This window comes from Podarcis erhardii (genome assembly GCF_964252035.2).
Source record: "Podarcis erhardii genome assembly, chromosome: 3".
NCBI classification, from domain to species: Eukaryota; Metazoa; Chordata; class Lepidosauria; order Squamata; family Lacertidae; genus Podarcis; species Podarcis erhardii.
In genome coordinates this window covers 105,734,089-105,760,986 of record NC_138507.1, presented here as the reverse complement: position 1 = coordinate 105,760,986, position 26,898 = coordinate 105,734,089, and the positions used below count along the sequence as shown (strand labels likewise).

At 50.4% G+C, this 26,898-nt stretch overlaps 2 protein-coding genes across 9 annotated transcripts in view; one reads left to right on the top strand and one right to left on the bottom strand.

Annotated features, from left to right (window-relative positions):
• LOC309337770 (phosphofurin acidic cluster sorting protein 2-like) overlaps window positions 1-7,833 on the top strand; it is a 175,333-nt gene extending 167,500 nt beyond the window's left edge. For 2 of the 4 annotated variants that reach the window (XM_081854597.1, XM_081854595.1), the window contains 7 exons: window positions 611-643; window positions 1,351-1,393; window positions 1,983-2,025; window positions 3,329-3,470; window positions 3,611-3,834; window positions 4,690-4,803; window positions 5,632-7,833. In XM_081854597.1, coding sequence (XP_081710723.1) covers window positions 611-643; window positions 1,351-1,393; window positions 1,983-2,025; window positions 3,329-3,470; window positions 3,611-3,834; window positions 4,690-4,803; window positions 5,632-5,747 — 715 coding nt within the window. In that variant the 3' untranslated portion in view covers window positions 5,748-7,833. The remainder of the gene's footprint in view (window positions 1-610; window positions 644-1,350; window positions 1,394-1,982; window positions 2,026-3,328; window positions 3,471-3,610; window positions 3,835-4,689; window positions 4,804-5,631) is intronic. The other 2 variants (XM_081854598.1, XM_081854596.1) reach the window with 1 other exon arrangement.
• A 3,142-nt stretch (window positions 7,834-10,975) lies between these two features.
• LOC309337717 (cullin-9-like) overlaps window positions 10,976-26,898 on the bottom strand; it is a 33,872-nt gene continuing 17,949 nt past the window's right edge. For all 5 annotated transcript variants that reach the window (XM_081854430.1, XM_081854431.1, XM_081854432.1 and 2 more), the window contains exons 12-30: window positions 25,365-25,590; window positions 24,576-24,681; window positions 24,025-24,252; window positions 21,885-21,975; window positions 21,616-21,787; window positions 18,916-19,021; window positions 17,370-17,465; window positions 17,105-17,280; window positions 16,452-16,585; window positions 16,160-16,345; window positions 15,812-15,927; window positions 15,090-15,272; window positions 14,592-14,749; window positions 13,908-14,148; window positions 13,597-13,771; window positions 13,003-13,148; window positions 12,081-12,186; window positions 11,537-11,733; window positions 10,976-11,450 (exon numbers count right to left, since the gene is read on the bottom strand). In XM_081854430.1, coding sequence (XP_081710556.1) covers window positions 11,166-11,450; window positions 11,537-11,733; window positions 12,081-12,186; window positions 13,003-13,148; window positions 13,597-13,771; window positions 13,908-14,148; window positions 14,592-14,749; window positions 15,090-15,272; window positions 15,812-15,927; window positions 16,160-16,345; window positions 16,452-16,585; window positions 17,105-17,280; window positions 17,370-17,465; window positions 18,916-19,021; window positions 21,616-21,787; window positions 21,885-21,975; window positions 24,025-24,252; window positions 24,576-24,681; window positions 25,365-25,590 — 3,128 coding nt within the window. In that variant the 3' untranslated portion in view covers window positions 10,976-11,165. The remainder of the gene's footprint in view (window positions 11,451-11,536; window positions 11,734-12,080; window positions 12,187-13,002; window positions 13,149-13,596; window positions 13,772-13,907; window positions 14,149-14,591; window positions 14,750-15,089; window positions 15,273-15,811; window positions 15,928-16,159; window positions 16,346-16,451; window positions 16,586-17,104; window positions 17,281-17,369; window positions 17,466-18,915; window positions 19,022-21,615; window positions 21,788-21,884; window positions 21,976-24,024; window positions 24,253-24,575; window positions 24,682-25,364; window positions 25,591-26,898) is intronic.

Sequence of the window (26,898 nt, the reverse complement as noted above, 5' to 3'; positions counted from 1 at the left end):
GCCTCAGTGTGGCTGCCAAGTGGAGCATTAAAAACAATCGAAACAGATGGCAATCGCAGGGATAGCTGTTTGTTTACTATTGGATTTGTTTCCTGTTGCGCAGTTGTATAGGCCACCCCTTATCTGTGCTGATACTAGCAAAGGGCAAGGCATAAACCCAGGGGGTGGGGGCCATTTTCTAGCCCAACGGTTGCATTCCTTTGTCTCCATCATCCGCCATGTCTGATCTAGTTGAGATTCGGTCCCTTTTCCCTCTGCAGTTCTATGATCCTATAAATAGGCTGGGCCCCAAAACACAAACATTGCAGATGTCCCAAGGCCAGGGTGAACAGGTGTGTCTTCAGGGAGACATCCCCCTTCCCCTACTCCTGACTCCGTTCACAAGCTCAGAACCTGGAGCTCCACAAAGTGGCTGCTCAGATTCAGCCAGAAGAAGCTTCTGGACCCCTCTCCTCCCCAAAGCCGCCATTCAGACGGACACCACTTCTGTGTGTGTGTCTGTGTCACCTCCCGGCGCCCGCCATCTTAGTGACCGCTTACGTTCCAGCAGTTCTTTACGCCTCTCCCTCTTCTTGGTCTTTTTTGTTTCTTGTTTGTTTTGGCATTCAAGGAAAAGAAGCCTCTATTTTGATTTTTATATCAGGTATTGGAACTGTGGCTTGCTGCAGTGTTGCCCTTCTTCCCCAGTGTCTGTCCGTCTCCTCTTTGTCCAGGAACAGAGCTGACTCCTGCCTCCTTTCTCCCGACCCCCGTCTTCTGCCTTGTGTGAGACAAGGGCTGCTGCCTGTTCCTGGTTGCATGTTGGGGAGGGAAGGAAAGCCCCCCCCCCCACTTCCTCCTGAGCCTCTTAAGCGCATCCGTCCCTGTGCTCCTTGTCTTATTCCTTCCCTCCTGCAACCTTCCCTACGCCGTGTGATCCTGTGCTCAGCATTTGGGGTGGCCGGGGGTGGGGTTGCTTTGCTGCGTAAGGCAGAGGAGTCTGTCCTGCTTCCCTTGCCCCCCGTCCCATCCTAAAGATGAGACAACATCGCTTTGGCTCTCTCAGAACGGCTGCTTGTTTATAACTCTTTGCTGGCTGGGGGTGGGGCGGGGGGGGTGGGGAGGCTGCGCACTGACAAGACATGTCAACAAGGACAGGAGCAAAATAGCCTGGATGAAGCGCAGGGTGGGGTGGGGTGGGGGGCCTGTCCCTCAGCAGCTTAGGAGGATGGTGAGCAAAGAATGATGGCAGGTCCTGCTGGCTGCATGAGCTACCCCCTTCTCCGCAGTTGCCTTTCCAGGCCAAGGATTATTTTCAGGAGGGGAGGGGGCGGGTTTGCAGCTTTTAATTGCCTCTGCTCCATTTCACAGCCCTGATGAGGATTCCTGTCAGAAGTTTGTGCCATTTGTCGGGGTAAGTGCTGTTGTTGGGGGGATGCTAGACCACTCAGAAACGCCCTTGCCCTTCTTCTCCTTGGCAGCACCCATATAACTTGTCTTGCAAGTTAATGTTAAGAGAGCCAGTGTGGTGTAGTGGTTAGGAGCGGTGGACTCGTAATCTGGTGAACTGGGTTTGCGTCTCCGCTCCTCCACATGCAGCTGCTGGGTGACCTTGGGCCAGTCCCACTTCTCTGAAGTCTCTCAGCCCCACTCAGCTCACAGAGTGTTGGTTGTGGGGGAGGAAGGGAAAAGGAGAATGTTGGCTGCTTTGAGACTCCTTTGGGTAGTGATAAAGTGGGATATCAAATCCAAACTCTTCTTCTTCTTCTTCTTTTCACCTTCCCCAAGAGAGGAGGTAGTTTGGCAGGAAGCCACAGTCACTGTCATGTGAGGTGTTTGTTCAACCTTTGCTGATCTGGCACCTTCCAGACATTTGGGACTACAACTCCCATCATCCCCTGCCAGCATGACGAAGGCTGTGTTAGCCGCTCCTTGGCATGGAAAGTTGGCTCTTGGCAAGTCTTTGGGTCCTGACTGAAGCGTTTCTCCTTGTTCACTGGCAGGTGGTGAAAGTGGGCCTTGTGGAGCAGTCCTTCAACACCTCAGGTGAGAAAAAGGCACTGAGCCAGGTGCCCGGAGGCTACAGCCAAGACAGCCTGGCTCTGGTCTCCCACCCGGCCTGCATCTTGCAAGGACCCAGCACAGATCCTTCTCCAATTTGCTGGTGGGATCTGGTGGGTGGGCATTGTCTCCACAGTTAGAGGCAACAATGCTTCTAATAGCAGTTGCTGGAAACCGCAGGAGGGGAGAGGACTCTTGGGGTCATAGCTCGCTTGTGGGTGCCCCATGGGCATCTGGGTGGCCACTGTGAGAACAGGATGCTAGACTAGATGGTCTTGTGTAATAACTGGATCTTTCAATGTTTGGTGTTTTATTGTGTTCTTATATCTGTTGGAAGCTGCCCAGAGTGGATGGGGCAACCCAGTCAGATGGGCAGGGTACAATTATTATTATTATTATTATTATTATTATTATTATTATTATTATTGACTAAGCTAAGCTGTGTCTAACAACAGTAAGCTCCCCAAGGTGTTTTTGGTGCAAGGCTGTAAATCCCAGCTTTGGGAGAGCAGGTTATATAAAAGATGTAAAACGTACAATGAATGAGGGCGCTTCCAGGTGTCACTATTTCCAGGCAGGATTCAGTCACAGGCCAGAAAATTAAGATTGTGCAGGCTGTAAGGTTGCTATTGCGCAATAGAAACACATACCTGCAGAATTAAGACGTTTTTGCAAGACGAATGATGGGGGGAGCCATTGGGAAGGGTGGAGCGGCATTTGATTGATGCAACATCACCTAACCTTCCTGCAGACAAAGCAGAACAAATAATAATAATTATAATTATAATTATAATTATTTATACCCCGCCCATCTGCCTGGGCTTCCCCAGCCACTCTGGGCGGCTCCCAACAAAATATTAAAATACAGTAATGCATCAAACATTAAAAGCTTCCCTAAACAGGGCTGCCTTCAGATATCTTCTAAAAGTCTGGTAGTTGTTCTCTTTGACATCTGGTGGGAGGGTGTTCCACAGGGCAGGTGCCACTACCAAGAAGGCCCTCTGCCTGGTTCTCTGTAACTTGGCTTCTCGGAATGAGGGAACGCCAGAAGGCCCTCGGTGCTGGACCTCAGCGTCTGGGCAGAACAATGGGGGTGGAGACGCTCCTTCAGGTATACTGGACCGAGGCCGTAGTAAACATCTAAGACAGTCGTCTAAGCTTCCCCCAAACTTTGTGCTCAAGAAACAGGTCATCTGGAAGCACTCTGAATTGGATGGATGTTAAAATGCCACCCGGGTCCTGAAATCAGCCACCTGGTATAATATGGCCATTTCCCCCCTTTCCTTAGTTGATTCTGACGATGTGACCATCTGCACCACTTCGCTGCTCAGCTCATCGTCTCCATCTGGCGGAGGCGTCCCCTATACCAAGGAGGTGGTGGGAACCCCTCCGCCTTCCCCATCGGTCAGCAGCGGGCTCTCGGGAGCTGGGTAAGTGGGGCGCTTCCACCTCTGTCCCCCTCAGAACCTGGGATGGTACAGTCCAGCCTGAGCTGTGCCATGTGGTTCTGCTGCTCACATGGCTTGGCTCAGGGTCCGCTTTGGTTGCAGCTTCTGTTTCTTCCTCCCAGCAACCTGAGTCCTGGCGTGGAGGTGATGGGCCTGCAGGTCGATTACTGGACAGCGCAAGGTCCAGAGAAGAGGAAAGAGGCCGAGAAGCGGGAGACGGGCATCAAAAACACCCTGAAGAGCAATTTCCGCTCCCTGCAGGTCAGCCGCATCCCTGGCCCTGGGGAGCTGACCGCCCCCAACACCATGGCCATGACTGTGGTCACCAAGGAGAAGAATAAGAAAGGTAATCTTCCCCAGAAGCATCACAGCTCTTTGTTGTCTGCCTATACCAGCTCAGCCTGCTTGTTTCTTTGTTGCTATTATTTTACTGTTGACATTGATTGGTTTCCTACTGGCCCAAGAGTCTTCTAGTCCAATCAGTGGTCCCTGAATTACCAGCGATCCTATTTAGGTGGGCCAAGACGTGCCATTGGATTTGTGGTTGAAGACGGGAAACAGAACGTTCCACACAATGCATACAGTGGTACCTCGGGTTACAGACGCTTCAGGTTACAGACTCCATTAACCCAGAAATAGTACCTCGGGTTAAGAACTTTGCTTCAGGATGAGAACAGAAATCGTGCTCTGGTGGCGCAGTGGCAGCAGAAGGCCCCATTAGCTAAAGTGGTACCTCAGGTTAAGTACAGTTTCAGGTTAAGAACGGACCTCCAGAACGAATTAAGTTATTAACCCAAGGTACCACTCTATTACATTTTAATTGCATTGTAATTGCTTTTCTTATTTTTTACATTGCACTTCATTTTATTATGGTTTAAATTTCACGGATTTCAAAATGTAATACAAGGAAATGCAATATGTAAGAAACAAAAGAAGCAGTGAAAACACAATTGAGAATCATAACGCATCGTAGCTTCCGCCTCAGGCCGAAACATGGGTGAGTGGGCTGGCAAAACCCTCAGCAATTTTCAAGTGGTCTGTGGGACAGGGGCGAAAGTTTGGGAACTGTGTGTCTAGTCCTCATGGGCAGACTCTTTGCATGTGCTGTGGAAAGGAGCATGAAACTTCTCCAGTGCTTGCTCAGTGATAGGATTTCACTGTGTGGACATCGGTTGAATCTTGAATGGTTATCTTTTGGCAGTCATGTTCCTGACTAAGAAAAACAAAGAGAAGGACTTGGAACCGAAGAGTCAAGTAATTGAGGGGATCACACGCCTGATCTGCACAGCCAAGCACCAAAACACCATGCTCCGTGGTGAGTGGGCCTTTTCTATGGCGGCTGAGTTGTTGTCCTTTTCTGAATAGCCCTAGCCAGAGCTTGGTTCGCCTCGTGGCTCCGCCAGCGCTCTACAACAGGATGTTTGCCAACCTATTTGGACCAGCAGGCACATTTTGAATGTTGAGGAAGTGCTTTGGGCACCAGTCACAAAATGGCTGCTGTGGGGTGTGTGGCATAAGACAAAACGAGAGAGAGAAGAGAGTACAGTCATTGTTATTCCCAGCCCTCACCTACCAACCTGGTACTGAAAGTTCTTATAAGAAGGTTAGTGGAGAATGCGGGCACAATTCAGGCTGTGGGATTATTGCCTGAATTCTCCACCAATCTGTTACACCGTGGTGTCTGCAAGCCCTAAATTAGCAACCTCTGGGCTTAACTTGAATGGCATTTCCTCCTCCACCACCAGCATACAAGAGCCAGTGTGGTGTAGTGGTTAGCAGCAGTGGACTCGTAATCTGGTGAACCGGGTTCGCTTCCTTGCTCCTCCACATGCAGCTGCTGGGTGACCTTGGGCCAGTCACACTTCTCTGAAGTCTCCCAGCCCCACTCACCTCACAGAGTGTTTGTTGTGGGGGAGGAAGGGAAAGGAAATTGTTAGCAGCTTTGAGACTCCTTAGGGTAGTGATAAAGCAGGATATCAAATCCAAACTCCTCCTCCTCTTCTTCTTCTTCTTCTTCTTCTTCTTCTTCTTGTCTCGCTCTTCCCTGGAAGCCCCAGTTCAGCTTCCCTTCTGAACGCTTGCTTCCACCACCTTCCCTGCTCCTGCCCTAAATGTCCCTCCTCTCTTTTGCTTCCTCTCCCAGTTTGTATTGACGGCATTGAGTGGAACGATGTGAAGTTTTTTCAGCTGGCTGCACAGTGGCCAACACATGTCAAGCATTTCCCCATCGGCATCTTCGGCTACACAAAGAGCGCGTGAGGATAAAGGAAAGGAAGCAGCCCGAGGCAACAGCCTCAGGGAGGACTTGGGCTCTGCCATGCTGAACAGAGGAGGGACAATCCAGCTCCTTGCTTCTGCCGAAGATGACTGACTGGACTGGACTGCCTGATGGCCCAGGGCTGGAGCCCTGATCCGGCCAGGGCTCTCTTTGGCTCCATTTGTTCTGTGCAAGGAGCATCCCGATTTGCTTTACGTCTCACCCATGAGGTTTTTTTTTGTTTTCGTTTTAGTTTTTAACGTGAACTTGGTCCTAGGAAACGGAAGGAAGGCACACACACACCTGCACGCATTCACAGAGCTTTCTCCGCCTGAACTCTTGAAGACTCGGCCATTGGGCCAGTCTTCCTTGTTCCAGGAATGAAAGAGGCCAGGGGGAAACCTGCACAGCTCCCCAACCAGCCGGCGGCTCGGGGCAGCTGGGGCTCTGTTCCCTCCCATGCCTTGCCATGGGCAAGAAAGGGGGTTTGCTCAGCCAGGCTCACCCCATTGCATTCTGGGCAAGCTGGACCTCTGCCCACAAGTGCCACTCTGCAGTGCCCGCCCCCAGTGCACAGAGGGCTCCTGGGATCTTGGGTACCTTGCCATCTTTTAACACAAAGTATCTTTCCCCGTCTCTCCTAAAAAATACTTGGCCCCTCCTGCTTGGAGTGGGCCTGGCACTGCTCAGCTTCTCATGCCCTGAGGAGATGCCCAGACGGGAGTATAGAAAGCAGGTGGTACAGAGATGGCAGAAAGGAAAGGCAGGGGCAACTCGTTTCTGCAGCAGGCAGCTGGTCCAGGTATGAGCTGCTTTGTGTAGTTCAAGACGTTCGCAAGACAAAAGGCTGGAGTTGCTGTGTTGCTGTGTTGCTTCCCCCCATTTGTCGGGGGAGGTGGCACAGGAGTGCCCGAGCCCAGGGCAGCACTTGCCTCTGATACCCGATACAGAGCCACAGATGGCGGGATTGCTCTGGTGCAGAAGAGCAAAGGGACTGAATCCTAGAACGGCTGGTTCTTTGCCACTTTAAAGCACAGTAGGCCGACCTCCAGGGCAAAAGGCGAGAGAAACTCAAATGAGTGCCATTCCAATGGAATAGGAAGGGGGAAGGGACCTTTCTAAAGCAGCACAGGTTGTATGGGGCTGGAGGGGGAAGCCGAGGGGCTTCTTCACTAACCGATCTGTTCTGGCTTTTATTTGCGGGGGGAGTACAGAGAAAGCAGGACGAGAGGAAAAGAGAGTTGCAGTGGGGCAAGGCCCTCTTCTTGCAGGATGTACTGCAGCTGTGGTGAAACAGTGTGTGCTTTCATTGCTGCATTGCTGGGCCCTGCTAGGTAGGTGGAGCAAGAGGGGGAGCCATTGCTCGCACAGCTGAGGGAGGGCAGGCCAGAGGCCCCTGCGGCCTGTGCCCCCGGGAAGGCTTTCTGGTCAAGGTGCTGTCTTGCGATGGAGCACCAGCTTATATCCCGTTCACTCCACTGACTGCCACTGCACTCACGGCAGCGCTCTCCTGAGCTCCGCAAGCTGGACTGAGTTGCACCTTCGCGAGGCAGGTCTCTTGCAGAACAGGATGTACGAGGAGGAACAAGTTCCTTTTAAAAATGACTGACACACAGACACAGATATCTACACGAACACATCCTAAAATCCAACACGAGCACCAGAACGAGAGAGCCAGTAACTCAGCAGAGGTGTCCTGAGCCTAGCCTTCCCGTGGCAGCTATTTGTGCCTCTTTGCCCTCCTCTTCCCTGACAAGACCCGCCAGTGCCCCCCCCAACCCCTTCCCTTCTCTCTCATTTTCTCAAAAACCAAGTGGACTCCAAGGCCCAGGCCTCCCTGCCTTCCTGGAGCTCCTTGTGTCACTAGAACTGCCAAACCAACCTTCCCCTGCCTTGAAAGTGTATCCTACCGAACTCAAGAGACCTAAACTGTGGTATTGCGCCTGCTCGTCGGACGCAGCTGCTCGAGGTTAGGAGAGCAGGGATGGTGGGTTAACCCCATTTTTTACAAGATTCTATTTTTGTTAAACTTAATGTAAGGTTGCTTTCTGGATTAATTTTAATAAATTAATGCTGGTACCATTGTGACTGACAAGGCTTCGGGTCAATTTGTGAGTTGGCTTGGAATTTTTGGCTTGTTTTGAGAAGTGAAAGGTCAAAGAACTACGGCGACTAATTCTGTGAGCAAAAGGGGAACCTGGACTCACTATTTTTGAAAACACCGACCAAACACCGGGGGGGGGGGGGGCTTCCTTCGAAAGCGGTTGTAGAGCTTGCTGGTTTTGAGAAAACGTAAATGCAAAGGCGCCAGGCTGCTGCAAGCTCCTTGCATGAGGCCAGAGCAGCTTTTTAGCTCTCAAATGCAGGGTCTAAACAGGGATCCCTGATGTGTGAATGTTAATGCAGCAGAAATTATGGCTAGCTTCTGCAGCACGTCAGAAGTTGGTGACTTGTTCCTAGACTCTTCCTTCTTGTCTCTCTTCTTTAAAAGCTATCTGAATTCCAACCAGCGTGCACTTCATCACCCGTATCACCAAATGTTTCCCTGTTCAGATCTTCATAACGGATTGATCTTTCGGTGTCAAAGGTAGCAGGCTAGCAATGAAAACCACTTTCCGGTATCTCAGACTTATCTGTTACCAGGTTAGAAACAAAAGCATGCCACACATGGATACTTCCGAGAGGAGAGGCACTCTAAGCCTTTGGATAAATGTCCATCTTGTACTATTGGCAGCCCCTCCTGCCTCCTGTTAAACCTGACCCCAGCCTGCACAGTTAAGCGCTGTCTACCAGCATGCTGATCTTAGGGAGAAAATGCGCAGTGTGGGTGCAAGCCAGCTCCAGAAGCCTCTGCATTGGCTTCCACAGTTCCACCCATCCCTAAGCAGTTGAAAATTTGCTTTCCAAAGAAATTCAGGCCTGAGAGTATAAAGCCTTTTGTGATAGTTTTTCCTTGTCTAAAGAACTGGTACTTCTTTGTTCCACATCCTGTAGTAATCTGCTGAAATCTTTGGCAATGGGAGGGTATTAAAGAAAAAAAGGTGGGTGGAGAGAATGGGTGTGTAAAGATGGCTGAAACACTTGTGCAAAGTGCTTGTGCTTAACTGGTTAAGGAGTCCGGCTGCATGAAGACAAGACAGCTACGATGTGGACACCTATGAGATGGCGATGCTCGGACTGCCTTTCAGGTGCTGAGTGCCACCGCCTTCCTTCCTTGTTGCAAGCTGAAGTCCATCAACCCAGGTACCCGATCACATTTCTACCAAACACCACACCGCCTGAATTCAGCTGCTTGCAACAAAGACAGTAACTCGGTTCATGCTAATGTTATACCGCTGGACCCATGATAGTTCAAGGAAACCAGGCCATGGATTCTTAACCAATTTGTTTTATTGTTATTATTATTATTTGGACTTTAGCAGTTAATGGGACTGCAGGTTTTGGACTTCTTCAGAAGGGAATGAAATGACAAAGCAGCTGGCCGTTGCATTGAACGAGGCAACAGAAAGCATAGGAGGTAAAACAATATGCAAAAGTACCAGTGAGTGAGATGTCTTGCACCTCATTTTTGACCCTCCAACATGGCAGTCCAATTTTTCATAACAAGTGAGCCGCCAAGAGTACTTTGACACAGAAACTGTGGGCTGCACGCTGCCCTGATGTGTGGGAGGGGGTGGGGGGAGCAAGGTGAAGATATGAGCCCCCAGCCCTCACACTGGTTTCCCAAAAATTAGGTAAGCAAAGTGCTGTGCTTTGGGATGAAGGCATGAAGCTCTGGCAGGAGCCTAGAGCCCTCCCACCTCCTTGCCAAAGCTGGGAAAGTGATAACTAGGCTTTGGGGAGGAGGTGTGAGGACTCTGGAACCCTGTCCTGGCCATCATGTCGCCTTCCCAAAGCCCAGCTCCTCACGTACCTGATTTTGGGAAGATGACAGATCCTGTTTATTTCTGACCCCTGATCATACTGGCTGGAGCTGAGGAAGGCTGGAGTCTTAACAGAAGGTCAAAGGCCACATGGCCCATCCCCACAAGCCATATCAATGTGTAATGTTTAAAAACTGGGTGTCTCCAACCATCCCTTCCTTCAGTGACAGCTATAGGTCCCTATAGACCTCTACAAATACACATATTACCTACTGGGGCAGTGGACATTATAGCTACGACACAAATCGTGTGCACATGTTATGTAAACGAACTTGCTCACAAGCTACATCTGAGAGTACAAACTTCTAGGTCTCGTTTTTAGAATTAAAGCAACAGCTGGCTCTTAGCAGCTGATTTACTGCACCGTGGTTCACAGTGACCACCCCAGGCCAGGTCTGGCCATTGGCAAGGGCTTCAGCACCCATCAAAGGCTGACTCATCCATTGCAAAGGGAAAGGTGCCGGCCGTTCACTCTTCAGCCTCTGCCCGATGGCCCTCACTGTTAGGCTAGAATGCGAGAGGCTCAATCATTATTGTGATTATTTATTACATTTGCATACCACCCTTCGTCCAAAGATCCCAGGGCAGTTCACAACACAAAAAATATAAAAGGAGAACACAAAATACATTAAAAATAAGAAATAAATAAAAATAAATACACCAGCACTAGATTCCTACACAAAGCCTAGGCCGGATGTCCTGTCTTATGGACCGAAAGGATGTCTTAAAGAAATCAGAGCACATGTAGCCAACAGGAGGCACTTTAGATGACGATGGACTACAACTCCTGAAGATCCTGGATCACTCGCTATCTTGGCTGCAGATGTCGGGAGTGGGTAGTCCCAACATCATCTAGAGGACACCATGTTGGCTAGCCCTGGATTTGAGGATTACAAAAAAGAAAAATGGACCAGAAGTGGCCTGAATATCAGCTCAGTGAGGTGCTAGCTTTGTTCAGCAGCCAAACAAACACGCAAGGATGGGAGATGCTCCTCCCCTAAGGCCAGAGACATTAATCAAAAGATCACGTTCCCAGTGAGGGGGAAGGAAGCAATCCATGTTTGCATGGTAGTTTGACACGGGGGAAAATAAGGCAAGTATACAATCTGGAGAAGACGCTTCCCAAGTCGCCTGGGTTATACAACCACAAGCGACTCTGGACATTCAGGAAAGGCTGTGGTTGCTTACCAACCAGTCTTTGTTGCATCCTATTGCACCGAATAACAGGCCGGCTGCTAGCCAGGGAGGCTTACGGCAGTTAGGCAGTGGCAAACCCTTGGCTCGAATAAAAAACATCCATCTTCTGGAAGCAGCTGCCTATAACATTACCGAAGCACACTTTGCTCTTTGCTGAAAAGGCAGCTTGCAATCTATTAGGAGGAGTCGGAGTCAGCCGTGGAGCAAAAACACCCGTGGCCCTCCTTGCCGTTGCCTCGAAAAACCCCACGCAGGAAGGCAGCATTCTGGGCCGCTGTGTCGGCCGGCCAGCAGCCAGTTCTACCTAAATGTAGAGAATGCCTGTCTCTTTTCTGGGCAGGGTGCAGTGGGTGCTTTTTTTATCTCAACGGTCTGGAAGACTACTTGAGGCTGGTTCCTTGGTGCTGGCAGGGCGGGGGGCTCCGTGGAGACGCACTGCAAGAGATGTGGGTGGTCTTCCCGGCGCTGGATGGAGCCCTGGTTTAGCAGGTGGAGCACGCAGGACAGGACGTCAGCGCTGCTGCAGCAGAAGCTGGAGAACTTTGGGACTGAGCCCGGCTTCGGTTTCTGGCAGGCATCTATCACCTGGGAGAGGCAGAAAGAGTGGGTTAGTCTCTGGTATTGGCTACCAGCCGGACTGCGCTACAAGGTCAGACCCCTGCATTTCGTACCCTGAACACCAGGCTGTCGATGTGCAGCTCTCTCTCCTCTTTCAGGATCTCGAGAAGGAGGCAGCAGATGGTGTTCCTCTTCTTCTCCAGAGCCCTGCTCTTGTTTTCTTCCACATCGAAGTAGGTCTGCTTGGGCAACAGCCACAGGCGCTGGCTGGGCGCTTGGGCCAGTGTCCCCTCACTCAGCCTCAAGATACCTGGAGCCAAAAGACACAGGGCAGGCATAGCCAAGATTGCGCCTTCCAGCTGTTGGGAACTACAACTCCTGTCATCCCTTAGCCAGGCTGGCAGGGGCTGGTGAGAACTGTAGTGCAGAACACCTAGAAGACACTAGATTGGCTACCCCTGACGTAAGGACTTCAGACTGGCAGAACTTCTCGGATTTCCAGCATAGCCGGCTCTTTTTGAGACCTAGCTTGGGAAACACTGCTTGGCTGTAGTTTTCGAAAGGATTTGGGCAAAGCAAGTGCTCCATGGAAGTAGCTGGAAGTCAGGATCCCACCCACCTCACTGGGTAAACTCAAGAACCCATCTCCATATTTACCCTGGCTCTGGGTCAAGATCCCATTCATCGTCAGGGGTTTCAGCGCACAATCGAGGAGCTCAGGGGAGAGACTTGTGGCTTGAAAGAGCCTTTCCACAAAAACCTCCTAGGGCCAAAAGGGAAAAGAAAATGGAGGTAAACGAAGACAGCCTCAGAGGAATTCTTGAACACCTGTCATGGTGATGGAAGCAGGTTGAGTTAGTGCCTCCTTCAAGAATTGGGGGGACTTGCAAATATAAAATAACAATAATTTTATTATTTATACTCCTCCTATCCGGCTGCGTTGCCCCAGCCACCCACAGGAAATAGGAAATTTGTAGGGTGCATACTCAAATCATCACAGCAGGAGTCGCTGAACTGCTAACTGCTAGTTTCTGCCACAGCAGCAATCACAGGATGTGGGGGTAACCATGAGAAGGTTTGCAACTTCTGAAGCAGATAGAAGGCAAGCTAAGCATTGTCCAACAGAGCACATCTGGAGTTAGTTAAACAGGAACTGTGCTTGGTGCTAAGCCAAGCCTGGGGTTCTGGTAGGGCTTTCAAACTCTACTGTGCAAAATTCAGGCGGTGGGGCTGTTTCAAGACAGGGCGCCAACATTTTAGGACCTGTGGGCAGATCTGCAAACTGGAGGATGTGTCATGGGCAACACACACACACACACGCACACACACACACACACACACACACACACACCTTTGCAACCAAGCACACCCCTAAACCAGTCCTGTTGGTGACAACAGATTGCTTCTCTCAAACTAAACTTCCGTGAGTGGAGAAGCAGAGGAAGGCCTCTCTTGAGCACACCTGTGCTAGCAGGCATCACACTGGCAACCCATGTTTTACGCAAACACAGGCCATCCTATGAGTCACGGAAGGTGCCCAGCTGATGGCAAACAAGTGGGGATGAAGGGAGTCTCAGACCTCGGCGGTGTTGAAGCAGAGGAGGATGTACATCTGCAGGGTGGAGACATGCAGGAGGCAGCCCTGGTACTCAAGCTCCGCGTGGCCCAGCCACGTCCACTGCAAACGCCGCGGCTTGGTGTGCTCCAGCCCAAAGCGGCTCTGACCTGAGACAGACAAGGGCAACGGTCAGGGAGAAATACAGCGGCAAGACGAGCAACACTCTCTCTGCCTCTCTGCTCAAAGACAGGAGATCATAATACTGGGGTTGTAGAAGCATGAACAAAACACAAATGTTGTTTGTTTTTAATTGTCTCATCCCACATTCTGTAGATTAGCCAGATTTCTCAAAGATTATGAACCTCTTAACGCAGCCTCTCTCAAAGTATGTGTCAGAGCTGCCCTAGGTCCTTTGTGAGCTGGGACCTAGGGCAGCTCTGACAGTATGGTTTAAAGACTCACAGCTCCCCGTGAAGGTTTGTATCATTTCTTTATAGAAAGTTTGATGGTTCTCATTTCCAAGTTCAGAGTCTTGGGGAAAAGTGGGGTCCACCTGCCCCCCGAAACTCAGCCTGAGAGAGGCAGGGCTGGGCTTAAGAACAGCCTGGCACTCACTCTGGGTGTAGAAGTCAGCAAACTTGCTCAGGTGCTGACTGAGAGATTCTGGGAAGAACCTGGCAGGATCCTCCAGGTAGCAGAACGAGGAGATGGTCCAACAGCGTGGAGACAGCGCCAGCACCTTCACCTCGGCCTCTTCCTCCCGAGAGAACAGCTGTTGCGCCTCCACCATCTGGGGAAATACAGGAGGTTTGTGGCTTTGGCGGACAGTGGGGGCTCCCCAGGCAGTGTCAGCGGAGGAAGAAAAGGCCTTGTGGGCAGAGTTCCTCCTGCGTGGTCCACAGGGGTGGGGCTCCTTCGCCTCTCACCTCTCCTTCCTCCATCTGCTCCTCCGCCTCCCAGTTCCCATCCTGGTCGAGTTCCAGCAGGTGCTTGTCGAGCTGCTCCAGCTGGAAGAGGTGGAACTGCTGCTGCTGCTCCTCCAGCTCACTCAGGTTCTTCAGCATCTGCTGGGGGAAGCGGTTGGGGAAGCAGAGCCCAATGTGCTCCACCACCGCACACTCCAGCCACGTCTTGCCCTGCGACAGGAGCCGGTCTCCCAGGTAGTACCTGCGCAAGCAGAGAGGGCAGACCAAACACTGGGCACTCCAGTCAGGGCAGGCCAGCCCCACGTACAAGAGACCCAAGGAAGGAAGGAAGGAAGGAAGGAACCCAGCAGCTGAACCGGCGCTCTCAATTCCTTCTTCCCTACAGAAGTGCCAGGAACAGGCTGCACCACTTCCTGCCCGACGCCTGCGCCGTCTCCCAGAACAACATGCTAAGCAGCTCCTTGGGAATATGGGAAGCTGCCTTGGACTGAGCCAGGTCCCTTGGTCCCTCCAGCTCAGCACTGACTGGCAGTGGCTCCAGGGCTTGAGGCAGGAATATCTCCCTCCTTCCTGGAGACTGAACCCAAGGCCTTCTGCATTTACGGCAGCTGCTCTCTCCCCCGAGTTCTGGCCCTCCCCTCCCCAATGCAATTCCGCATATCTGCTCCACAAAGGGCTCCTCACCGGTAGAAGTGCTCGAAGGTGTTGGCCAACTCCAGGCCTGTCAGGAAGAGGACGGGCTCCAGGCTCTGCTGCAGGCGCCGCAAAGTCTCCACGTTGCCAGAGTCCGCCCAGCTCTCCTGGATCCACCGGTCGATGTAGCGGGCAAACTGCTCACTCACCTGTTGGCCACAGAGCAAGAGGCACCAGTTGAAGCTGGGAGAAGCAGCAGGTGGAGCTTCCATGAAGGGAGGGGGGCGGAGGGGATTCCTCCCTCAAAGCAGCAGCAACGCCTCCAGGGAAGGGGATGGATCCCAGAAGGGGAGGCTGGCTGCTCTGTGATCAGGCCAGGGGGGCCAGGCAGGCCCTGAGATGAGGCCACGTTTGACATGCCTGGAAGTGCAAGGGGCAGGGCCAGGCTGGCTGCAGAGACAGGGGGGATGTCAGAGGGACAGTTCTGCTCCTTGCAAATGAGCTCCCCCATGACTAGGCCGTGCCCCCCACCCTTGCGCCCTTACTCACATGCATGGCTGTCAGAAAGGAGAGCTGCAGAAGACCCCCCGAGAAGCCGTGGCACAGGGCCAGCATGAAGGACATCTGCTGCCCAAAGAGCTCCTCCATGGCGGTGCGGAGGCGCAGGTAGGTCTTGCAGTAGCGCTCCACAAAGTCCGGGGCTTGCCAGGAGGACTCCAGGAACAGCTTCACCTGGGCAGAGGGACGGCAGGAGCACAACAGGGTCAGAGCAACCCACACGCCCTTCTCTGGCTCCCTGGGGCCTGCCTGGAAGTCTTCCTGTGGGCAGGGATGCCTGGCTGGTTGCCTGCCCTGGGTAGCGCTAAACACCCTTTCTCTCATCTTTTGATTGTCTGTCAGTCATCAGGAAAGTCTGTGCATGTGACTGGAACCGGGCAGAAGTGTCAAAATAAGAGCGAGGCTCCCACCTAATTTAGCAGCACCACGTAGAGCTTGGAGCCAGGAAACCCCCTTTCCTGGGAGAGTCTGGTCCACACCCAGTCCTGTCCTGCAGCCTCAGCTCTCCCCAAGGCTGCCTTCCCAGTAACTCCTTAATAGGCAGGGAAGCAGCTGCATGCAGACACAGTGAGAGCACCGCAGCAGGACTAGTGAATGGTCTGCCATGGAAGACGTGGCCAGGAAGACATCTGTTTGCAGCAATGGAGAGTCGCTACGCCGCATCTCACCCTGCTTGGCGCCCCCCTTTGCACCTGGTCCTGTGCTCCCCCTACCTGCTGCTGGACCACCCCTTTCCAGCACTGGGTGATGCCAGTGGTGCTGCTGGGCTTCTTCACGGCTGCCTTGACAGTCCCAGAGCTGGACTCTTTGTTCTTCCCATTCTTCCCGTCTGCAAAGTGGGGGTTGTGCGGCGTTATTCACGAGGACCGGAGCACCCAGGCACCCACTTCTGACTATACGGGACCTTGGGGGCTATCCTCCCTCCCCAGTTCTCCCTCCAACGCCACCCCCCTTGCCCCCAGAGGCTCCCCTGCGGTGACCTTCCCACCTTCAATTGGGAAAGGGGACCTGCCCCTCCTGGGCTGCCTATCTGCCCAAGCAGGGAGTGGAGAGACACTCACTGGATTTCACGGGGGGCTTGAGTTCCTCGGGCTCAGGGCTGCTGGAGTCCACGTGCACCAGAAGGTGGCTCAGGCGCCGGACGCGAGAGTTGAAGATGGCCGCCCAGCTTTTGGAGCTCCGGGAAGCCTCCAGGTTCTCCAGGTATTGGCTCAGGAGCCAGGAAAGGGGGCTGATGCCGCTGGGATCTGGAAGGGCAGGAAAGAGTCAACAGGGAGGGCTGCTGGGAGAGGGGAGGGGAGGGGAGGGAGGGTGTGGCTCCTGAGGACTTGTGCCAGGAAGGAGATGCCATACCTGGAGTGGTGATGCTCTGCACCAAAGGGCTGATCAGAGCCTCCCAGCAGGTCTTGCCCAGGGCCTGGGCAGCTTCATCGTCGGGAAGGAAGCGGTCGGCAAAGACCTGCTCGTGGCGCAAGGCACTGTTCAACCTGAAACGGCAAAGGGGTGGAGGGTCAGCTGCTGACTTGGGCGAGGCTTGGAGGCCTTTGGAGGTCAGGGACAAATGGGCTGAGAAGCAATGCCTGCACAGGGTGCGGGACAAAGCAGGGCAGGAGCTTGAACAACATGAAACCCAGCCAGATGGGTGGGGTATAAATAATAAAATTATCATCATCATCATCATCATCATCATTATTATCATTATTACCAAGATGAAAAGGGGAAGGAGCAAGATGGATCTCTTCCGACAGGGTTTCCCAAACTTGGCCCTCCAGCTGTTTCTGGACTACAACTCCCATCATCCCTAGCTAGCAGGACGTATGATCAGGGCCGATGGGAATTGTAGTCCAACAACAGCTGGACACCCAAGTTTGGGAAACCCTGTTTTGGGGTAAGCGTGGGAAGGGCTGGGATTGTGGACCCCCTCCCAGCGCAAGAGGGAGACCCCTCCCTGCCCCGCAGGACACCCCTGCCCCTCCCCACCTGCGGCCCCAGGGAAAGGGCAAGACCTGTTGAAGAGCTGCAGCAGCTGCATCCGGTCCTCCAAGATTTCCTGGCACCAGGTGTGCGCCTTGGTGGTGTAGAAGAGGTACGTGCGCCGGCACAGCTGCTCCTTGAAGATGGGCCAGAAGGTGGGCTTGGGACCCAGCACCTCGATGCCACGCACACGAGTGTCAATGCCCCCCTGAGAACGACACAAACCTTTCCAGTGAAATCAAGGCAGCATCCGTAGGGAGGGCCCACCAAGACACGGCAAAAAGTGCACAGTCCTACCTGCTGACAGCGCTTGATCTTGACCTGTATGATGGGCCAGAAGCAGTTCATGTTCTCCAGAAGGATCACTCTGCTGGCCGATGGCGGGACAGTCACCTTTGGGCAGAAAAGGAGAAAATGCGGCTTGGATTTGTCATTCTGAAGATGCCTCTTTATCACAGAGGAGGAGAAAAGGGGCAGAGAGGCCCTAATGTTGTCTTTGCCTAATTCCCTTGCTTCTTCCCTCCCACAGGGTTGTTGGTGTCAATTGCCTCTGCATGTGTTTGTGTGTGCGTACTTAATACAATAATTCTGTAAGTTGCGTGTCTTTGTTTCTCAGTTTGATCCTTTTATCTGGGGTATTTTTATGTACAGTGGTACCTTGCAAGACGAAATTAATTCGTTCCGCGAGTCTCTTCGTCTTGCGGTTTTTTCGTCTTGCGAAGCACGGCTATTAGCGGATTAGCGGATTAGCGCTATTAGCGGTTTAGCGGCTATTAGCGGCTTAGAGGCTTAGAAAAAGGGGGGGGAGGGGAAAAACTCGCAAGAACTCGCAAGACGTTTCGTCTTGCGAAGCAAGCCCAAAGGGAAATTCGTCTTGCGAAGCACCTCAAAAGACGGAAAACTCTTTCGTCTAGCAAGTTTTTCGTCTTGCGAAGCATTCGTCTTGCGGGGCACCACTGTATCATGCAATTTTATGCTGTTATTTTTATTGATGAATAATTTAGAAATTATTTATTGCAATGATCAAGAGTGAATTTCTGTTTTAATTATTATTTTCTGGTGTTTAATTTTATTGTGTAAAAAGCTGTGTGTTTTTTATTGTGACTTTTTTTGTATTGGGTTTTAAGGGGCGTGATCTTCATTGCGTGTTTCTTGTTTCTGCAGCTAGTGATACAGAAAGGTGGAATGTTAATTAAAAATGAAACGAGATGAAATTTTAAACGTCCTCCAGATGCTGCTTGAAGCACAACTTCCACCATCCCGGATAACTGGAGGGATGCTTGTTGGGGCTGATGGCAGCTGCTGTTCAGCAACCCCTGGAGGACCAAAGAAGAAGAAGAGTTTGGATTTGATATCCCGCTTTATCAGTACCCGAAGGAGTCTCAAGTGGCTAACATTCTCCTTTCCCTTCCTCCCCCACAACAAACACTCTGTGAGGTCAGTGGGGCTGAGAGACTTCAGAGAAGTGTGACTAGTCCAAGGTCACCCAGCAGCTGCATGTGGAGGAGCAGAGACGCGAACCCGGTTCCCCAGATTACGAGACTACCGCTCCTAACCACTATACCACACTGTCCCCTGTGCCTGGTAGCAGCTCTCAGCCAAAGGTCTTTCCTATCGCCTGATGACTCCTCCTTTGAACCAGAGACTAGCCTTCTGAAGGCAAGGCATGCATTCTCCATCACTTAGCCTACAGTCCTTTCCCCTTGAAGCTGTGCCAACAAAGGCAAAACCTTGTCGAGTGTGGTGTGTGTCTCAGAGCCAGGAACCCTTCTGTGGCACAGGGAAGAGCTTGATGCTCTCGAGTCTCTAGCCACAGAAGCACCTTTCAGGCTGAAGCACTGACCGTATTGAGCTTGATGCTGACGCTGGCTGCGCTCTCCCCTCCCATGACCATAATACGCGCTGGCATGTAGCTGGAATCCTCGCTGGTCACCAACAGAGACATCTGCCTGTGCAGGGAGAGAGCAGGGGTTTCAGAGCAAAAACCAGGCTCCCTATTGAGAGCCTGGGAGCTTTTCAAAGAAGGCAGGAGAGCACGTCTGCCTCGTTCCACAAGAACCAACATGTTCACACATTCCTGGCTCAACAAGAAACTTGGCTCTCTGTGCCTGGGCATCCAACCATCTTGTTTTATTTATCTGTATAAAATTTTCTGTTTTCCAATTTAGAATATTCATTTAGACAAGCTTAAAATATCAATGACTTCCCTTCTTCTCTTTCCATGGTTCATTTTGCATAGCATAAATCCCTGCATATTCTTATATAAACTAAACCATTCAGTATTCCATTGTTACTTCCATCAAAACTTATTTACACTGTTAAGTTTATCTTAATGCTGCCTCTGGCTCACAGCAAGAAATCTCAACTCATTTGAAAATGACTATGTTAAACTGTGGCAAGAGATTAAGAAAGAGCTGGAGATTTGGGAGAGAATGGAGCTCTCCCTGCTTGGCAGAATCTCAGCTATCAAAATAAATCTATTGCCCAGGATGCTGTTTTTATTCCAATCAATACCAACTGTAAATAATGCAGGCTGCTTCAGGGAGTGGAAGAAGGATATTTCTAAATTCATCTGGCAGGGGAGAAAGCCAAGAATTAAACATAAAATTATGATAGACATATTTTGTTTGTTTGTTTGTTTGTTTGTTTATTAGACTGATACGCCACAAGAGATCACAAGATCTCAGGGCAGTTCGTAAAATACAGGGTTAAAGCAACAAATAAACCCAACAACAACAACAACAACAACAATTTATTATTTATACCCCGCCCATCTGGCTGTGCTTCCCCAGCCACTCTGGGAGGCTTCCAACGGAATATTAAAAACAATATAGCATCAGACATTAAAAACTTCCCTAAACAGGGCCACCTTCAGTTGTCTTTTAAAAGTAAAATAATTGTTTATTGCCTTGACATCTGCTGGGAGGGCGTTCCACAGGGCAGGTGCCACTACCGAGAAGGCCCTCTGCCTGGTTCCCTGTAACCTCAACTTCTCGCAGGGAGGGAACCGCCAGAAGGCCCTTGGTGCTGGACCTCAGGGTCCTGGCTGGATGATGGGGGTGGAGATGCTCCTTCAGGTATACAGGACCAAGGCCACTTAGGGCATTAAAGGTCAACACCAACATTTTGAATTGTGCTCGGAAACATACTACACACATTTTAAAGGCAAGGAATGTTAATCAGCCAAAGGCCTGGTTTGAAGAGAAATGTTTCTGCCTGGCGCCTAAAGGTATGTAAGGAAGGAGCCAGGCGAATCTCCCTGCGGAGAGCATTCCACAAAGAGCCACTGCAGAAAATGCCTGTTCTTGTGTTGCCGCCCTTCAGACTTCACATGAAGAAGGGCCTCAGATGATGAAAGCAGAGTCTGGTTTATATGAGGTGGTTTATATGAGAAGAGGCAGCCCTTTTACCGACCTATTACTGAGTGTCTTACAAAACACCCACAGAATAAAGGAGAAAATTCAGCTGGGCATTTCCAATGGGGATTATTTTTATTTTTTTAAACAGACCTCTTTGAGCAAACTGGCAGAAATGCCACCCCTTAGACTACTGCAATGCGCTATACATGGGGCTACCTTTGAAGGTGACCTGGAAACAGCAATTAATCCAGAATGCGAACATTGGCTCCCAGTACGTTTCCGAGCATAATTCAAAGTGTTGGTGCTGACCTTTAAAGCCCTAAACGGCCTCGGTCCTGTATACCTGAAGGAGCGTCTCCACCCCCATCGTTCTGCCCAGACACTGAGGTCCAGCGCCAAGGGCCTTCTGGCGGTGAGGTTACAGGGAACCAGGCAAAGGGCCTTCTAGTAGTGGTGAAACGCCCTCCGATTAGATGTCAAGGAAATAAACAACTACAGTGGTGCCCCGCAAGACGAACGCCTCGCAAGAAGGAAAACCCGCTAGACGAAAGGGTTTTCCGTTTTGGAGGCGCTTCGCAAAACGAATTTCCCTATGGGCTTGCTTCGCAAGACGAAAATGGCTTGCGAGTTCCTGTGGGGTTTTTTCCCTTCCCCGCCCCCCTTTTCCTAAGCCCTAAGCCGCTTATCAGCTGATCCGCTGATCAGCCGCTTATCAGCTGATCCGCTAAAAGCCGCTAAACCGCTAATAGCGCTAATCTGCTAAACTGTCAATGGGCTTGCTTCGCAAGACGAAAAAACCGCTATACGAAGAGCCTCACAGAACGGATTAATTTCGTCTTGTGAGGCACCACTGTATCTGACTTTTAGAAGACATCTGAAGGCAGCCCTGTTTAGGGAAGTTTTTAATGTTTGATGTTTTATCGCTTTATGTTGTTGTTGTTGTTGTTGTTGTTAATATTCTGTTGGGAGCCGCCCAGAGTGGCTGGGGAAACCCAGCCAGATGGGTGGGGTATAAATAACAACTTCAACTACTTCTACTTCTTCTTCTTCTTCTTCTTCTTCTTCTTCTTCTTCTTCTTCTTCTTCCCACCCTCAACTATTACGACGGCAAGAAAAGCCCTTTCCCCATCAGACCCAAGCCCCAGATCTCATCTCCCCACAGGTCCCTACTTGTGTATACTCACCGGATTACGACTCCACGATGCATATAGATGTTGATATGGTGGGAGGTGCTGTTGCCATTAGACTCCCAGTAGGTCTTGGGGTTCCCGTCCGTCAGCTTGCCAGCTTGCTGCGGGTTGGAGGAGACTTCCACCCTCTCCCAACACTTGTCGTCCTTGACCTCCGTGCTGCAGCCTGAACAAGGAAGAAATGACCCTGGGCTTGGTACAAATGGCCAGAGCCGTAAAAGGAATGAGACGTTGACAGAACTGAAGGCTCAAAGGACACTCACCTTGGCAAAGACTGTGCAAGAACACATCAAAGAATGGGATGTTGATAGGCTGGTGCGTCTGCCTGTGTTCTTCTATTTGACCCAGAACCACCTGTGCATTTGGAGCGGGGAGAGAGGAGAAAGAAGTAGAAGAGACACCAAGAGACACCAACGTATCAAAGGGCAATAAGAAGGCAGAGCTAGCTTTATGGAAGCTCAAGGTGTGCAGGTACCAGTAGACCAGCATAAGAAGGATATTGAGAAGCTGGAGAGTGTGCAGAGGAAGGTGACCAAGATAACAAAGGGTTTGGAAACCAAGCCCTATGAGGAATGGTCGAAGGAGCTGGGTATGTTTAACCTGGAAAAGTGACAGGAGATATGATAGCCATCTTCAAATATCTCAAGGGCTGTCACGTGGAAGATGGAGCAAGCTTGTTTTCTCCTGCTTCGGAGGGTAGGATTCCAACCAGTGGCTTCAAGTCACAAGAAAGGAGATTCCAGCTAAAGATCAGGAAGACCTTTCCAACGGGAAGCGCTGTTCGGCAGTGGAACAGATTCCCATGAGAGGTGGTGGACTCTCTTTCCTTGAGGGCTTTTAAGCAGAGGTTAGATGTGTTAGTATTTCACGCCTCCGATGCTGCAGATGAGATTGGTGTGAATCACATGCCTGTCTGGGAAGAGCGTGGGAATGGAAGACATCTCTTCCGCTGTATGTACTATTTGTACTGTACTTTTGCTTTTACTTCTGTCTGTTTCCTCTCTCGGAGCTGGAGAGAGAGGACGCCATGAATCCTATGTCTGTACATAGTGTGTAAATAAATACGTAGGTTAGCTCTACGATGTCTCACGCTTCTTGCTGTTATGCCAGACGATTAGTGTGCAGATATCATTTGATATATGTTGCTGAAGCGCACTGGAGAAGAAGGGAAATGCCTTTTCCAGAGCTGCACATACCGGAGGATGCTCAGAGTTCGGGGGCTGCAAGGGCACCCCAGGGCGTTTTCCAACAGGATGGTCATAGGAAGTGATTCATAAATTAAATTATTATTATTATTAATTTTATTATTCTATTATTATTATTATTATTATTAATAATAATAATCATAGAAACATAGAATTGTAGACTAGGAAGGTACCACAAGCATTATCTAGTCCAATTGAAAGCAATGCAGGAATCTTTTGCCCAACACAGGGCTCAAACCCACAACCCCGAGATCGAGAGTCTCAAGCTGTACCAACTGAGCTGGAAGAAGCCTGGGACTCAGAAGATGTTTGGGGAGGATGACTCCTTCCTTACTTATGGAATTTTTATCCTGCCCTTCCTCCCAAAGAAGCCCAGGACAGCAATGACCAAAACCAAGGCAAAGCTGCCACGACATTTCTTCCTGTTTCCCTAATTCATTTGCCTGGTTTTCCTCTGTACCAGAACAAGAAAGGGGGGCACATATTGCTGAAGGACCTCAAGAAGCCAGAGAAGGACGAGTGGGGCAACAGCCTGGATGCCCTCCAGTCTGCCCTGCAGCTGGAGAAAAAGGTGAACCAGGCCTTGCTGGATCTGCACAAGCTGGCAACAGAAAAGGGAGACCCTCATCTATGTGACTTCCTGGAGTCTGAGTTCCTGGAGGAAGAGGTGAAGGTCATCAAGCAGCTGGGAGACCACCTCACGAACCTGAGGCACCAGGGACTGCCCCAGAATGGCACAGGGGAGTACCTGTTTGACAAGCTCACTTTGAAGAGCAGCAGCTGAATCCTCTCATCGCTTTAGAAAAAGAGTAAAATTTGTGGTCAAGTTTGTGTAGAGAGCCAGTGGTGGTGTAGTGGTTAAGAGCGGTAGACTCGTAATCTGGTGAACCGGGTTCGCTTCCCCGCTCCTCCACCTGCAGCTGCTGGGTGACCTTGGGCTTGTCACACTTCTCTGAAGTCTCTCAGCCCCACTCACCTCACAGGGTGTTTGTTGTGGGGGAGGAAAGGAAAGGAGAATGTTAGCCGCTTTGAGACTCCTTCGGGTAGTGATAAAGAGGAATATCAAATCCAAACTCTTCTTCTTCTCCTCCATGCAATGCAGCCAATGCTCAACACAGCACTGAATCTGCAAGCGACTCTGCTCCACCTGGCCTGCGCTCCCAAGCTAGATTCCCCCACAAAGGGTACCGGGATTTACCTGGATGCAACCAGCCAGGATGCTGGCAGTCATCTTCTTATACAGGCCGGCGTACTTCTCGCACTTGCTCACGAGGTCCCTCAGTTCCGTCACCCGTGGGAGACCAGAGCCATGCTTCTCCACGACTTTGGCCAAGGCTTCCTCAGTACGCAGGCAGCACATGGAAACAGCACAGTCTCTGTCCAGGGTTGCCAAGTGATGAAGGAACTCAATGGACTCCTGGACAACCTGCAGGCAAAGGGAAGACTATAAAAGCACATCAGGAATTGATAACAGTATTTAAAAAAATAAATAAACACAACAACAAGTAAGTAGTTTGCATAAAAATGCTGAGATCAACTTTTTCTTTAAAAAAATCACTGTTCACAAAAAAGCGTAGGAAAAGAAGGCACTAAGTGGACTTTTTACTTTTAGTGGGAAAGTTATGTTTAAATAATCATCGTCTGTTCTACAAATTCCATAGAACATCTCCAAGGTATGAAACGGGATCACAGAACATGCTTCAATAGTTCTTCCTCCCAGCTCCCTCCCCACCGATTCTTCCTCCCTACCTCTTGATCATTTAGGTGAGCACTCATGGAAGACAAGCAAGACTCAATGCACTTATGCCAGGGCACTGAGTCTTCCCAGGAACTGTCCAGGAACTTGTTCAAAAGCCTGGAGCAAAGAAGAAAGAAGAGGAGGAGGGAAAGTTTTGAAAAGAGACACATTAAAAGCAACAACTGAGCTCCTCCGAAGTGATCGCTCCAGACTACAACACAAGACCCTGCCAACAATAATCTTGCGATGCAATAGCTAACTGCCTTGCAACCACCCAAAAGCATTCTCTACTTTCTTTCATGCTTCTGGTTTCCTTTATATTATTAATCTCCTTCATATTATTATTCACATGCACAGCTTGGCACTCTCTCTGGAGTTCTAGTTTGGGATAAGGAATGGCAATACTCTGCACATGCCGTGCATCGCGGCACATTTCCCCCTGGTTGCGAAAGTGTCAGGTTTTTAAAGCAGTCAGCGTGCTTTGTTGATTTATCCTGGTGTCTGCATTCCCCATTGAAATAACGTTTGGCGCCTATAAAAGTCACAAAATGATTGGAGAGCTCAACTAAACATTCTGATTGGTTGGGCTTTTGTTGTTGTTTGTTTGCCTGTTTCCAAATGGTTGCGAAGGACTTGTACACTTCTCATCCATTTCCCCAAATTCTGTGTTTGCTTTTGCAAAGTTCCGACCTTGCCCCATTTACAAGGTGAGAAAGGTATGATGGGCTCTCAGCCTTTGGGGTGAGTGCAACTCTCTTGGGTCAACATGGCAAGCCGCCATCGAAGTACGTGAGCCATACCTTAAAGTTCCCAGCAGTACGTCCCTCTCAGATCCCAGTGGCACCAAGTCTTTGAGCAGAAGCACGTCGGCCAGAAGCTCACAGCTGTTTCCTACGGGGAAGGCCCCCTGGCCACAAATGCAGCCCTCCAGAGCCATCACCATCTCCTTGCAAACACTGCTGGTGTGCAGACTGCTCAGCAGTTTGGGAACATCGATGTCCTTCAGGCCAAAGGAGGCTGCAGAGACTGGTTGGTTGGGGAGGGAAGACATTTTGAAGGGCAGAGCTTAGAACTTTGCTCTTGAATAACAACAACAATAACAATTTTATTCATACCCTGCCCATTAGGCTGGGTTTCCCCGGGCACTCTGGGCAGCTTACAGCATAACTAAAACCATAATAAAAACACCAAGCGTTAAAAACCTCCTGATACAGATGTCTTCTAAAAGTTGTGTAATTCTTTATCTCCTTGACATCTGAAGGGGAGGTGGTGTTCCACAGGGAGGGTGCCACTCCCTTGCCCTGAAGTTGTTTTGTTTTTATCTTTTCAGAAACCTTATTAACTCCTGGAACCAAAGGGTGGTAATTCAACATCCTGTCAGTGCAAGGATTACCACCCAGTGCACCCTCTCCAAATCTGCCCCAGAGGGTTGTGGGAACCCCTAACACAGATTTTTTTTTGGGGGGGGGCCTTCATGCGGAGGAAGAGGGGAAGGTTCTCTTGTGCAAATAGAAATCCTTGTGCTGACGAAATGCTCACACAGCACTACTTTGGATACAACCCATTTTAATTTTTTAATTTTTAAAAAAGAACTCCTGCCTTCAGGGCACGAGCAATGCTGGTTTATTGCATAATACACATTCAAGTATCTGTCTGGGGTGGACTATGCAGAATTAGATAAATTAACAGGAAGGATTTGAAACCTGCGGGTCCAGAGATTCTTAGAAGACTGGAGTAAATATTTGAACTATCTGAAAAGCAATTGTAATAAACAGCTTACATTAGTAGGACTGCCCTGGCCCTGGTGGAGGATAACCTGACTTCCTTAGGGCCTGGGACTTCTAAACTATGATTATTCATGGACCTTAAGGTCCTCTGCGGGGCATACCAGGAGAGGCGGTCCCGTAAATACGAGGGCCCTAAGCCACAAATAACATTACTGAAAAATGAAAATTTAAGGCAGCGCGGTAGCATCCGTGTGTGACAAATTGAAGTCAAAAGGAAGAAATGTCCTGTGCCACAGAGAGAAGAAGAAGAAGAAGAAGAAGAAGAAGAAGAGGAGGAGGAGTTGGAGTTTGGATTTGATATCCCGCCTTTCACTCCCTTTTAAGGAGTCTCAAAGTGGCTAACATTCTCCTTTCCCTTCCTCCCCCACAACAAACACTCTGTGAGGTGAGTGGGGCTGAGAGACTTCAGAGAAGTGTGACTGGCCCAAGGTCACCCAGCAGCTGCATGTGGAGGAGCGGGGAAGCGAACCCGGTTCCCTAGATTACGAGACTACCGCTCTTAACCACTACACCACACTGGCTCTGCCCTCGTGGCCCAAACGTCTTC